We start from the raw sequence: 12,106 nt of genomic DNA on the forward strand, positions 1-12,106 counted from the left end.
GCTTCACTTGGTGGTTCAGAGTGAAGTGTCTCTGTGGTCACAGTGGTCATGAGGAGGAGAGAGAAGGTCTACAGGAGTTCTCCTGTCCTGGACTGAGGAGGTCGGATGTTGAACAGATGGTTAAATGTGTGATTTGGGGCTAAACAAATAAAATGAATATAATCAGCTGATGAATTAACTTTTCCTCTTGGATTCAGATGTTTAAACGTTTCTGTTTATGAAGCGTTTGGTTTAGTGATTAACATGAAAATCATCCACAAAGTCTCTCCGTCCCATTCTGGTGAACGTGTCTCTGAGATAAGTTCTTCTAGTCTGGACTGAAGGATGAAGGGATCAGAGTTCGGTGGTCAAAGGTCACTGTGACCTCACTCATATGCTGTCTGACTGTCTAACAGATCAAATGAAGGATGAAGACATTGTGAATAATGTTTTCACTGATTATAAAGTTACAGAAAAGTATAACATGTGAATTCTAAATATCTTTATCATATGTAATGATGATGACATATATATAAAGCGTCATTGTGTGAGTAGTGAGCTGTGGACGCTGCAGACACCTTTCTGTTTGTCCAGTTATAGATTACATCATGAAGTCAAACTGTCGCCATGGTAACAACATCCTTCACTCCACACATGAGCTTTGTATTGATCGTCATGATGTGATCGAGGTTTTATCTCAGAGATGAATACGTTTCATTGATTTTCACACAGACACTCTAAACACACGTGTTCCTCTAAAGCAGCTGGTGTTCTGTGTTGTTTTAGTTCCTACCTTCACTGTAAGTGGGCCACTCTGGAGGAGCTGGAGAAAGATCCCAGAATCCACCAGAAGATTAAACGCTTTCGGACCAAACAGGCCCAGATGAAACACCTGTTCACCGAGGTAACCTTCAGCACCGCCTGTTATTCTCCTCACTGTTCAGGTCTGGATGCATGATGGAGGAACATCACTGCCTGATGATTCACAGTCACACAGTGAGGCCAACAGGTAAACTCCAACCTGCCGTAACCATGGCAACGCCGTGACATCGAAGCATCCTCTCGACCTGACGGTGGCGTCTTTGTCAGACTGCGTTGTTCGTCTCATCAACGCTTCTCTTTATAGAACCACGGTCAAACAATCAGAACTGTCCCTTTAGTGGAGTCAGACACACAGCATGGACATGAATACCAGTGGTTCAATAGTATTATGGAGAAACAGAACTATAAAAAGAAAACACGTTATAACCAGTGTTTAACAATGACATTAACGATCACTGGTTCTGTTTTTATGTTTAGGATACTTTCTGTGTTTTTTGGGGGCTTATTTTTCCCTGACCTGATTGATAAGGAGGAATCAATAAGGTCTTGTTGTCTCTCTGTTCGTCTTCCAGCCCGATGAGGACATCTTTAACCCGGACTATGTGGAGGTGGACAGAGTCCTGGAGGTGGCTGTCACCACGGACACGGAGACTGGAGAGGTAGGAAGAACATGAAGAACACAGCATATAACCCCAGATAGACCGGGTAACACCAGCTAACACAAGCCAACACCATGTAACACCAGCTAACACAAGCCAACACCAGCTAACACAAGCCAACACCAGCTAACACCAGCTAACACAAGCTAACACCAGCTAACACAAGCTAACCATGTTACACCAGCTAACACCAGCTAACACCATGTAACACCAGCTGACACCATGTAACACCATGTAACACCAGCTAACACCATGTAACACCAGCTAACACCATGTAACACCAGCTAACACCAGCTAACACCATGTGACACCAGCTAACACCAGCTAACACCATGTAACACCAGCTAACACCAGCTAACACCATGTAACACCAGCTAACACCATGTGACACCATGTAACACCATGTAACACCAGCTAACACCATGTAACACCAGCTAACACCATGTAACACCAGCTAACACCATGTAACACCAGCTAACACCATGTGACACCATGTAACACCAGGTAACACCATGTAACACCAGCTAACACCAGCTAACACCATGTAACACCAGCTAACACCATGTGACACCAGCTAACACCATGTAACACCAGCTAACACCATGTGACACCATGTAACACCATGTAACACCAGCTAACACCAGCTAACACCATGTAACACCAGCTAACACCAGCTAACACCAGCTAACACCAACACCACACCAGCTAACACCATGTAACACCAGCTAACACCATGTGACACCATGTAACACCATGTAACACCAGCTAACACCATGTAACACCAGCTAACACCATGTAACACCAGCTAACACCATGTAACACCATGTGACACCAGCTAACACCATGTGACACCATGTAACACCATGTGACACCAGGTAACACCATGTAACACCAGCTAACACCATGTAACACCAGCTAACACCATGTAACACCAGCTAACACCAGCTAACACCATGTGACACCAGCTAACACCATGTGACACCATGTAACACCATGTAACACCAGCTAACACCATGTAACACCAGCTAACACCATGTGACACCATGTAACACCATGTAACACCAGCTAACACCATGTAACACCATGTAACACCAGCTAACACCATGTAACACCAGCTAACACCAGCTAACACCATGTGACACCAGCTAACACCATGTGACACCATGTAACACCATGTAACACCATGTGACACCATGTAACACCAGGTAACACCATGTAACACCAGCTAACACCATGTAACACCAGCAAACACCATGTGACACCAGCTAACACCAGCTAACACCATGTAACACCAGCTAACACCATGTAACACCAGCTAACACCATGTGACACCATGTAACACCATGTAACACCAGCTAACACCATGTAACACCAGCTAACACCATGTGACACCAGCTAACACCAGCTAACACCATGTAACACCAGCTAACACCATGTAACACCAGCTAACACCATGTGACACCATGTAACACCAGCTAACACCATGTGACACCAGCTAACACCAGCTAACACTGTGTGTGTGTTGTGTGTGCTGTTGCAGGAGGTCACTCACTACCTGGTTAAGTGGTGCAGTCTCTCGTACGAGGAGGCGACCTGGGAGCTGCAGGAGGACCTGGACCCAGAGAAGATCAAAGAGTTTGAGGAGATCCAGAAACTGCCAGCAGACCTCCGACACATGGTGAGTGGAAACATGAGACAGGTTCAGATCAGAAGAGGAACTCTGAGAAGAGAATGATGTCACACTGAGGTTTTGAGAATCAGATCCATAAAAACCTCTTCAGGTGTTTGCTTGTCTAGTGTGGAAGTGAAGCCCTGAATCATGTGATCTGATCAGAGAGCTTCGAGACAAAGTCATCAGTTTACTCTGACGTTCAGTTCTAGACTCCTGCTCCAACGACAGCTGGTCTGTAGCTCTTTTTATTAGCTGTTATTAATTAAAACAAGTATCACTCATTACGTCACATCAGCCTGTTGCACTGCTTCTTTATTATCCCTCCTCTCACCTTTCTAAAAACAGGACAGTTCATTTATCTCCTTTGAGATGGAACCAGAAGAGCCGAGTAGTTCTGTTGTCTGATGTTCTGCTTGTTCTCTTGTTGAGGTGTAACACAGATCTTTTAAACATCATATCTCTGATGAAACGATTTGTGTTCATGTTTCAGGAGCGTCCTCTTGCAGAGAAATGGCAGAAGCTGGACGGCTCCAGAGGATACCGCAACGGAAACCAGCTCAGAGAATACCAGTTAGAGGGAATGAACTGGTTACTGTTCAACTGGTACAACAGGTGGGTAGTACACACACACACACACACACACACACACACACACACACACACACACACACACACACACACACACACACACACACACAAATATGAATATCAGCTTTATCTCTAGTATACACACACGTGCTCTTAGCCCTGATCTCCACTCGCCAACAGCTCTAGGAGTTTGCTAACAAAAGCCCCAGATCAGAGGCAAAGCGAGCGTCTCTATCAGGTCGAATAACTGAACCCGTCTGTGAGTAAAGATACTGAAGTGTGTAAACCTGAAGCCAAAGAGACGAGGAGAGGAGTCGTATCAGAACATCAGAGAGGCTCCTCTAGAGCTCAGACTCCAGACATGGAGGAACATTGGAGCTTCTGATCACATTTCATCATAAATCATTATTTTCATAAAGATCAATACAAAGATCTCCAACATGTTATAAGAAGACGGTTAGTAATGCAGTAATTACCTTTAATGGCAGAACTTCTGTCCTCTCTCACCCTCTCTGTCCTCTGTGTCCTCTATCATCTCTGTCCTCTGTGTCCTCTATCCTCTCTGTCCTCTCTGTCCTCTGTGTCCTCTATCCTCTCTATCCTCTCTGTCCTCTGTGTTCTCTATCCTCTCTGTTCTCTATCCTCTCTGTCCTCTGTGTCCTCTATCCTCTCTGTCCTCTGTGTCCTTTCTGTCCTCTCTGTCCTCTGTGTCCTCTGTCCTCTATCCTCTCTGTCTTCTGTGTCCTCTGTCCTCTATCCTCTCTGTCCTATGGGTCCTCTCTCACCGTCTCTGTCCTCTATCCTCTGTCCTCTATCATCTCTGTCCTCTATCCTCTGACCTCTATCAACTCTGTCCTCTATCCTCTGTCCTCTATCATCTCTGTCCTCTATCCTCTGTCCTCTGTCCTCTATCCTCTGTCCTCTATCATCTCTGTCATCTCTGTCCTCTGTCCTCTCTCACCGTCTCTGTCTCTCTTGTAGAAAAAATTGCATCCTAGCGGACGAGATGGGTTTGGGTAAGACGATCCAGTCCATCACCTTCCTGTTTGAGATCTTCAGCATGGGGATCCGTGGGCCGTTCCTCATCATCGCCCCGTTGTCCACCATCACCAACTGGGAGAGGGAGTTCCGGACGTGGACGCCGTTGAACGTCATCGTGTATCACGGCTCTCAGATCAGCCGGCAGATGATCCATCAGTACGAGATGTTCTACAGAGACCCCCAGGTAAGGTTCTCCAAAGGAAGGAGGCTTTAGAGGATAGGTGGTGTCGTGAGGATATAAAGAAAAGACAGACGTGACATTCAGCTGGTGGATTCTTCTTCTTCTCAACATGTCCACTGACTCTCTGTGATGCTTTATGTGTTATAAAGATTATAAAGATTATCAACAATGGTAGTGAATGTTCCCTCACCTGTTCAGTGTTTTTATTGAAGCTGAAGGATGAGGATGAGTCGGTGAAGAGCCTCTCTTCATCCTAATGAGATCTCTTCTTGAACCTCTTCTCCTCAGGGCAACACCATCCCCGGTGTCCTGAAGTTCCACGGGCTGATCACCACCTTCGAGATGATCATGGCCGACTGTCCCGATCTGAGGAAGCTCCACTGGCGCTGCGTGGTGATCGACGAAGCTCACCGCCTGAAGAACAGGAACTGCAAACTGCTGGAGGGACTGAAGCTCATGAACCTGGTCAGTGTGTGTTTGAGTGTTTGAGAAGGAGGATGTTTGAGAGGAAGATGATGATTGAGATGGAGAAGATGTTTGAGAGGATGTTTGAGAGGAAGAAGATGTTTGAGAGGATGTTTGAGAGGAAGATGATGATTGAGGAGAAGAAGATGTTTGAGAGGAAGAGGATGTTTGAGAGGAAGATGTTTGAGAGGAAGATGATGATTGAGATGGAGAAGATGTTTGAGAGGAAGAGCATGTTTGAGAGGAATGTTTGAGAGGATGTTTGAGAGGAAGATGTTTGAGAGGAAGAAGATGTTTGAGAGGAAGACGATGTTTGAGAGGAAGATGATGATTGAGAAGAAGATGTTTGAGAGGAAGAGGATGTTTGAGAGGAAGAGCATGTTTGAGAGGAAGAAGATGTTTGAGAGGAAGAAGATGTTTGAGATGGAGAAGATGTTTGAGAGGATGTTTGAGAGGAAGAAGATGTTTGAGAGGAAGATGATGATTGAGGAGAAGAAGATGTTTGAGAGGAAGAGGATGTTTGAGAGGAAGATGTTTGAGAGGAAGATGATGATTGAGATGGAGAAGATGTTTGAGAGGAAGAGCATGTTTGAGAGGAAGATGTTTGAGAGGATGTTTGAGAGGAAGATGTTTGAGAGGAAGAAGATGTTTGAGAGGAAGACGATGTTTGAGAGGAAGATGATGATTGAGAAGAAGATGTTTGAGAGGAAGAGGATGTTTGAGAGGAAGAGCATGTTTGAGAGGAAGAAGATGTTTGAGAGGAAGAAGATGTTTGAGAGGAAGAGCATGTTTGAGAGGAAGAGGATGTTTGAGAGGATGTTTGAGAGGAAGAGGATGTTTGAGAGGATGTTTGAGAGGAAGAGCATGTTTGAGAGGAAGAGGATGTTTGAGAGCATGTTTGAGAGGAAGAAGATGTTTGAGAGGATGTTTGAGAGGAAGAGGATGTTTGAGAGGAAGAGGATGTTTGAGAGGAAGAAGATGTTTGAGAGGAAGAGGATGTTTGAGAGGAAGAAGATGTTTGAGAGGAAGATGTCTGGTCTGTTTGTTTTAATGAACCTCATGTGATCAGGTCATCAGGAGCAGCAGGTTCTGTGTTCTAAAGATGTTCTCGTCTCTAACAGGAACACAAGGTTCTGCTGACAGGAACTCCTCTGCAGAACTCGGTGGAGGAGTTGTTCAGCCTGTTGAACTTCCTGGAGCCGCTGCAGTTTCCTTCAGAAAGCACTTTCCTGGAAGAGTTCGGAGACCTGAAAACAGACGAGCAGGTGTGTCTTTGTGTAGATACAGATGATGGTAGACCTTAGAGCTACAGGAAGTAGTGTTTGTGTTGAATGTTTCAGCAGCTCTGAGTCTCTGTGATGAGATCAGCTGTGTCTCACTTTCTCATGGACATAAAGAGGAAGACAAGAAGACATTAATGTTCCTCCTCCTGTGTTTTCTGCTCCAGGTGAAGAAGCTTCAGGCCATTCTGAAGCCCATGATGTTGAGGAGACTGAAGGACGACGTAGAGAAGAACCTGGCGCCTAAAGAGGAGACCATCATCGAGGTGAGAACACTGAGCTCCCATCAGAGCTTCATGTAATAAAAGACTCAGGTTCTCTGTTCTTTGTCTTCAGAGTCTTAAAATCTTTTATTCATTCTTTTCATTCATGTTTTAATCTGAACTAATCAAACATCCAGCATGTGAGCTCAGTGGCTGTTCCAGTCCAGAAGAGCTGGAGGTGTTCACCTGATGTTCCTCACCTGATGTTCTCCTGGATGGTGTGAACACCAGTTAAACTAAACCTCCAGTCTTCTTCCTGCTGCTGATCCTTCAGGTGGAGCTGACCAACATCCAGAAGAAATATTACCGAGCCATCTTAGAGAAGAACTTCTCCTTCCTGTCCAAAGGAGCCAACCAGCACAACATGCCCAACCTCATCAACACCATGATGGAGCTCCGCAAGTGCTGCAACCACCCGTACCTCATCACAGGTGAGCACGCACACACACACACACACACACACACACACACACACACACACACACACACACACACACACACACACACACACACACACACACACACTCAAACTCAAGTTAAGGAGGAAACAGCAGCAGTTTAACACAACATCTGGACAACAAGCAGAACATCAGTCTGCAGAAATGATCAGTTTCTACTGTTTGGAGATCAGCCGTCCATCCTCCTCCACTGCAGGTAACGTTAGTCTGATCAGGAGAACAGGAGGATCAATCAAAGATAATCACTGAGATAATTGATCAGCTGAGAATGGGTTTTAAAGGGTTAGGAACTTCTTATGTTGCTGCTCAAGAAAGACTGTTTGTTTACATACAATAATAAAAAAGAAATGTTGATTCTTTTGGTAATTAATTGTCTTTCATTCCTCAAAAAATCATCAAAAAGAACCGATAAGAGTACAAGAATCAATAAAATCCTAACGTTACGTTCTTGTCCTGAGGAACTTAAACAGCTGAGAGCTGCCGTCCTCCCGTCTCCTCTCGTCTCCTACCTCCCATCTCCTTGTCTTCTTTCAGGAGCGGAGGAGAAGATTCTGGAAAGCTTCAGGAAGTACCACAGTCCTGACGCTCTGGACTTCCAGCTGCAGGCGATGATCCAGGCGGCCGGTAAGCTGGTTCTGATCGACAAGCTGCTGCCCAAGCTGCTGTCTGGAGGTCACAAAGTGCTGGTCTTCTCCCAGATGGTGCGCTGCCTGGACATCATGGAGGACTACCTCATACAGAGACGGTGAGGAGAGAGGAGGAGGCCTGAGAGCTCAGGGAACATCTGTTGCCCTTTAATATTAATAACAGTGAGTTTCTGCTTCTGTCCTGCAGATACACGTACGAACGCATCGACGGACGCGTCAGAGGAAACCTGCGACAGGCCGCCATCGACAGGTTCTGCAAGCCAGACTCGGACCGCTTCGTCTTCCTGCTGTGCACCCGAGCCGGAGGCCTGGGAATCAACCTCACGGCTGCAGACACCTGCATCATCTTCGACTCGGACTGGAACCCCCAGAACGACCTGCAGGTGAGAGAGATGTTCATCAGTATGGACTGAAGATCTGCTGAGGAGACCAGACAGCTCAAACAGCTGATCCTCAAACACAGACCTGCTTATGAATGATGCTGCTGCTTATCTGTTTCACTGCTGGAGTCATTTCTGATTCCTGATCAGATCAATGATCAATGATTGATGATGATCAGATCTGATTCCTCTAGAAGCTCTAATGCCTCTAGAGGAATCAGATCAGATCTATAACATTATTGATTCTATATGTCATATCTTCATGTCTTCATGTCTTCATATCTTCATGTCTTCATATCTTCATGTCTTCATATCTTCATATCTTCATGTCTTCATATCTTCATGTCTTCATATCTTCATGTCTTCATGTCTTCATATCTTCATGTCTTCATATCTTCATGTCTTCATATCTTCATATCTTCATGTCTTCATATCTTCATATCTTCATGTCTTCATATCTTCATGTCTTCATATCTTCATGTCTTCATATCTTCATATCTTCATATCTTCATGTCTTCATATCTTCATATCTTCATCTTCATGTCTTCATATCTTCATATCTTCATGTCTTCATGTCTTCATGTCTTCATGTCTTCTCTCAGGCCCAGGCTCGATGTCACCGGATCGGTCAGAGCAAAGCGGTGAAGGTCTACCGGCTGATCACCAGGAACTCCTACGAGAGGGAGATGTTTGACAAGGCCAGTCTGAAGCTCGGTCTGGACAAAGCCGTCCTCCAGGACATCAACCGTAAAGGCAGCCTGAACGGGGTGAGAGAGGAGGAGGCGACGCCGTGCGTTTGATCCCCCATAGACCACTGTCTCACAGTAAACCGGTGTGTGTCTGTTTGTGGATGCAGGTGCAGCAGCTCTCCAAGCTGGAGGTGGAGGACTTGTTGAAGAAAGGAGCGTACGGAGCGCTGATGGACGAGGAAGACGAGGGATCCAAGTTCTGTGAGGAAGACATCGACCAGATTCTCCAGAGACGGACTCAGACCATCACCATCCAGACGGAGGGGAAAGGGTCCACGTTCGCCAAGGTACCGGTCCTGGTCCTGAACGGGACCATCACAAGTACTGCATAGGCCCATGAGAGGGAGTGTTATGAGGACATGATGGACACAGTCTGTCTTCAGAGGACGTCTGTCTGTCTTCAGTGAACCGCTGGTCTTAGTGGAGGCCTCGTTAGATATCTGTTGTTGTTTTGAGAGACTTTGTGGAGGACGATCTGAATACTTTAAATAAAACGTCTTCTCTCCTCTGTCCTGTCTCCTCTCTCCTCTGTCCTCTGTCTCCTCTGTCCTCAGGCCAGCTTCATCTCATCTGGAAACAGAACGGACATTTCTCTGGACGACCCAAACTTCTGGCAGAAATGGGCAAAGATCGCTGAGGTGGAGATCGACTCCAAATCTGAGAAGGTAAAGAGAGAAGAAGAGATTTAAGAATGAGAGCAGGAGAGGAGGAGAGGAACTGAAGGAGGAAAGGAACTAAAGGAGGAAAGGAGATACAAGGAAAAGATAGGAGGTGGAACAAAGAAAGAGGAACTAAAGAGAACGAAGAAGGTAAGAAGGAACAAACAGAAGAAAGAGAGAAGGGAGGTCAGAGAGAGAGAGAGGCTGAGGGTTAACAGAGAAACAGTGACCTTTAACCTCTGAACAGGAGGTGTTCCATCTAGTAGAGGTAAAAAGGAGGTAGGAGGAGCAGAGGAATGAAAGGAGAACAACATGAGACATGAAATGGATCTGATCCAACACAAAGATGGAGGAGAGGACCTTGTTACAGATGTCCTGTGTTTAACATTATATATAACATGATGTTCCTCTGGTTCCTCTAACGTCTCCTTTCCTCCTGGTGTCTCCTGCAGGAGTCCTTGGTGATCGACACTCCTCGGGTGAGGAAGCAGACTCGTCACTACAACTCTTTCGAGGATGACGAGCTGATGGAGTTCTCGGAGCTCGACAGCGATTCTGAGGATCGACCGTGTCGAACCCGCCGTCTGGGAGAACGCAGCCGACGCTACCTCAGAGCGGAATGCTTCAGAGTGGAGAAGAACCTGCTCATCTTCGGGTATTATTATTATATTCCTTTATTGATCCCCATGGGGGAAATTCGAGTGTTGCAGCAGCTCAACTACACAGACACAGACAATAAATACACATACTATACAACAAAATAAAGATAGAACAGAAATAAGAAATAAGAATAAAAATAAAAATAAAAATGTACAGTATATCCACATGGGGGGGGCTGGTCAGCATGGTGACAGACTGTGGTCTCTGCTGTTGTTGTACAGTCTGATGGCAGTGGGCACAAATGAGCGTCTGAAGCTCCGTCCTGCTCTTTGGTAGAATCAGCCGATGGCTGAAAGAGCTGCCCAGCTGCCACAGCTCCTCATGGAGAGGGTGAGAGGGATTGTCCAGGATGGCTCTGAGTGTGACCTTCATCCTCCTCTCACCCACTGACTCCAGACTGTCCAGCTCCAGACCACCACAGAGCTGGCTCTCCTCACCAGCTTATTAAGTTTGTTGGCATCTCCAGTCCTGATGCCACCACCCCAGCACACCACAGCGAAGAAGAGGGCGCTGGCTACCACAGACTGGTAGAAGAAGAGAAGGCACTGGTTACCAGACTGGTAGAAGAAGACTGTTACCACAGACTGGTAGAAGAAGAAGAGGGCACTGGCTACCACAGACTGGTAGAAGAAGAGGGCGCTGGCTACCACAGACTGGTAGAAGAAGAGGGCACTGGCTACCACAGACTGGTAGAAGAAGAGGGCACTGGTTACCACAGACTGGTAGAAGAAGAAGAGGGCGCTGGCTACCACAGACTGGTAGAAGAAGAGGGCACTGGCACTGGTTACCACAGACTGGTAGAAGAAGAGGGCGCTGGTTACCACAGACTGGTAGAAGAAGAGGGCACTGGTTACCACAGACTGGTAGAAGAAGAGCTGGCTACCACAGACTGGTAGAAGAAGAGGGCGCTGGCTACCACAGACTGGTAGAAGAAGAGGGCGCTGGCTACCACAGACTGGTAGAAGAAGAGGGACTGGCTACCACAGACTGGTAGAAGAAGAGGGCACTGGCTACCACAGACTGGTAGAAGAAGCACACATTGAAGGCACTCAGGAAGAACAGCCTGCTCTGTCCTTTCCTGTAGAGGGCAGTGTTGTGTGTCCAGTCCGGTTTATTGTTGATCTGCACCCCAAGGTACTTGTAGGACTCAACCCTCTCCACTTCCCCTCCCTGAATGAAAACAGGGACAGGGGGGCTTCTGTTCCTCTGGTAGTCCACCACAAGCTCCTTGGTCTTGCTGATGTTGAGCTTCAGGTGGTTGTTGCTGCACCATGTGATGAAGCTCTCAATCAGTCCTCTGTACTCCTCCTCGTTGTCCCTGGTGATACATCCACACACACACAGACACACACACACACACACACACACACACACACACACACACACACAGCTGATTAAATCGTTTCTTCTTCTGTGGTTTCTGTCCTCCTGGCGTCCTGTTTGTCTCCAGCTGGGGTCGGTGGACGGACATCATGAACCACGGCCGCTTCAAATGGCACCTGGCAGAGCGAGACATGGAGATGATCTGCAGGTAAGAAGGGTTCCGTGTGTTAGTGTTCTTCATGCTCCGTCTCCCTGTGAAGGACTGATGTGGTCTGTGATT

The 12,106-nt window shown here is 46.6% G+C and overlaps 1 protein-coding gene across 1 annotated transcript in view; it reads left to right on the top strand.

Annotated features, from left to right (window-relative positions):
• The window catches only part of chd6 (chromodomain helicase DNA binding protein 6), a 67,656-nt gene that overhangs the window by 30,228 nt on the left and 25,322 nt on the right, over positions 1-12,106 (top strand). The window contains 16 exon segments of the mRNA XM_054617780.1: positions 766-883; positions 1,374-1,460; positions 3,001-3,138; positions 3,623-3,744; positions 4,702-4,945; positions 5,231-5,407; positions 6,529-6,672; positions 6,855-6,953; positions 7,225-7,381; positions 7,943-8,153; positions 8,243-8,438; positions 9,038-9,202; positions 9,292-9,471; positions 9,739-9,849; positions 10,296-10,498; positions 11,954-12,034. Of these exon segments, the coding sequence (XP_054473755.1) occupies positions 766-883; positions 1,374-1,460; positions 3,001-3,138; positions 3,623-3,744; positions 4,702-4,945; positions 5,231-5,407; positions 6,529-6,672; positions 6,855-6,953; positions 7,225-7,381; positions 7,943-8,153; positions 8,243-8,438; positions 9,038-9,202; positions 9,292-9,471; positions 9,739-9,849; positions 10,296-10,498; positions 11,954-12,034 (2,433 nt within the window).

The sequence above is a fragment of the Anoplopoma fimbria genome, chromosome 17 (assembly GCF_027596085.1).
Source record: "Anoplopoma fimbria isolate UVic2021 breed Golden Eagle Sablefish chromosome 17, Afim_UVic_2022, whole genome shotgun sequence".
Classification (NCBI taxonomy): Eukaryota; Metazoa; Chordata; class Actinopteri; order Perciformes; family Anoplopomatidae; genus Anoplopoma; species Anoplopoma fimbria.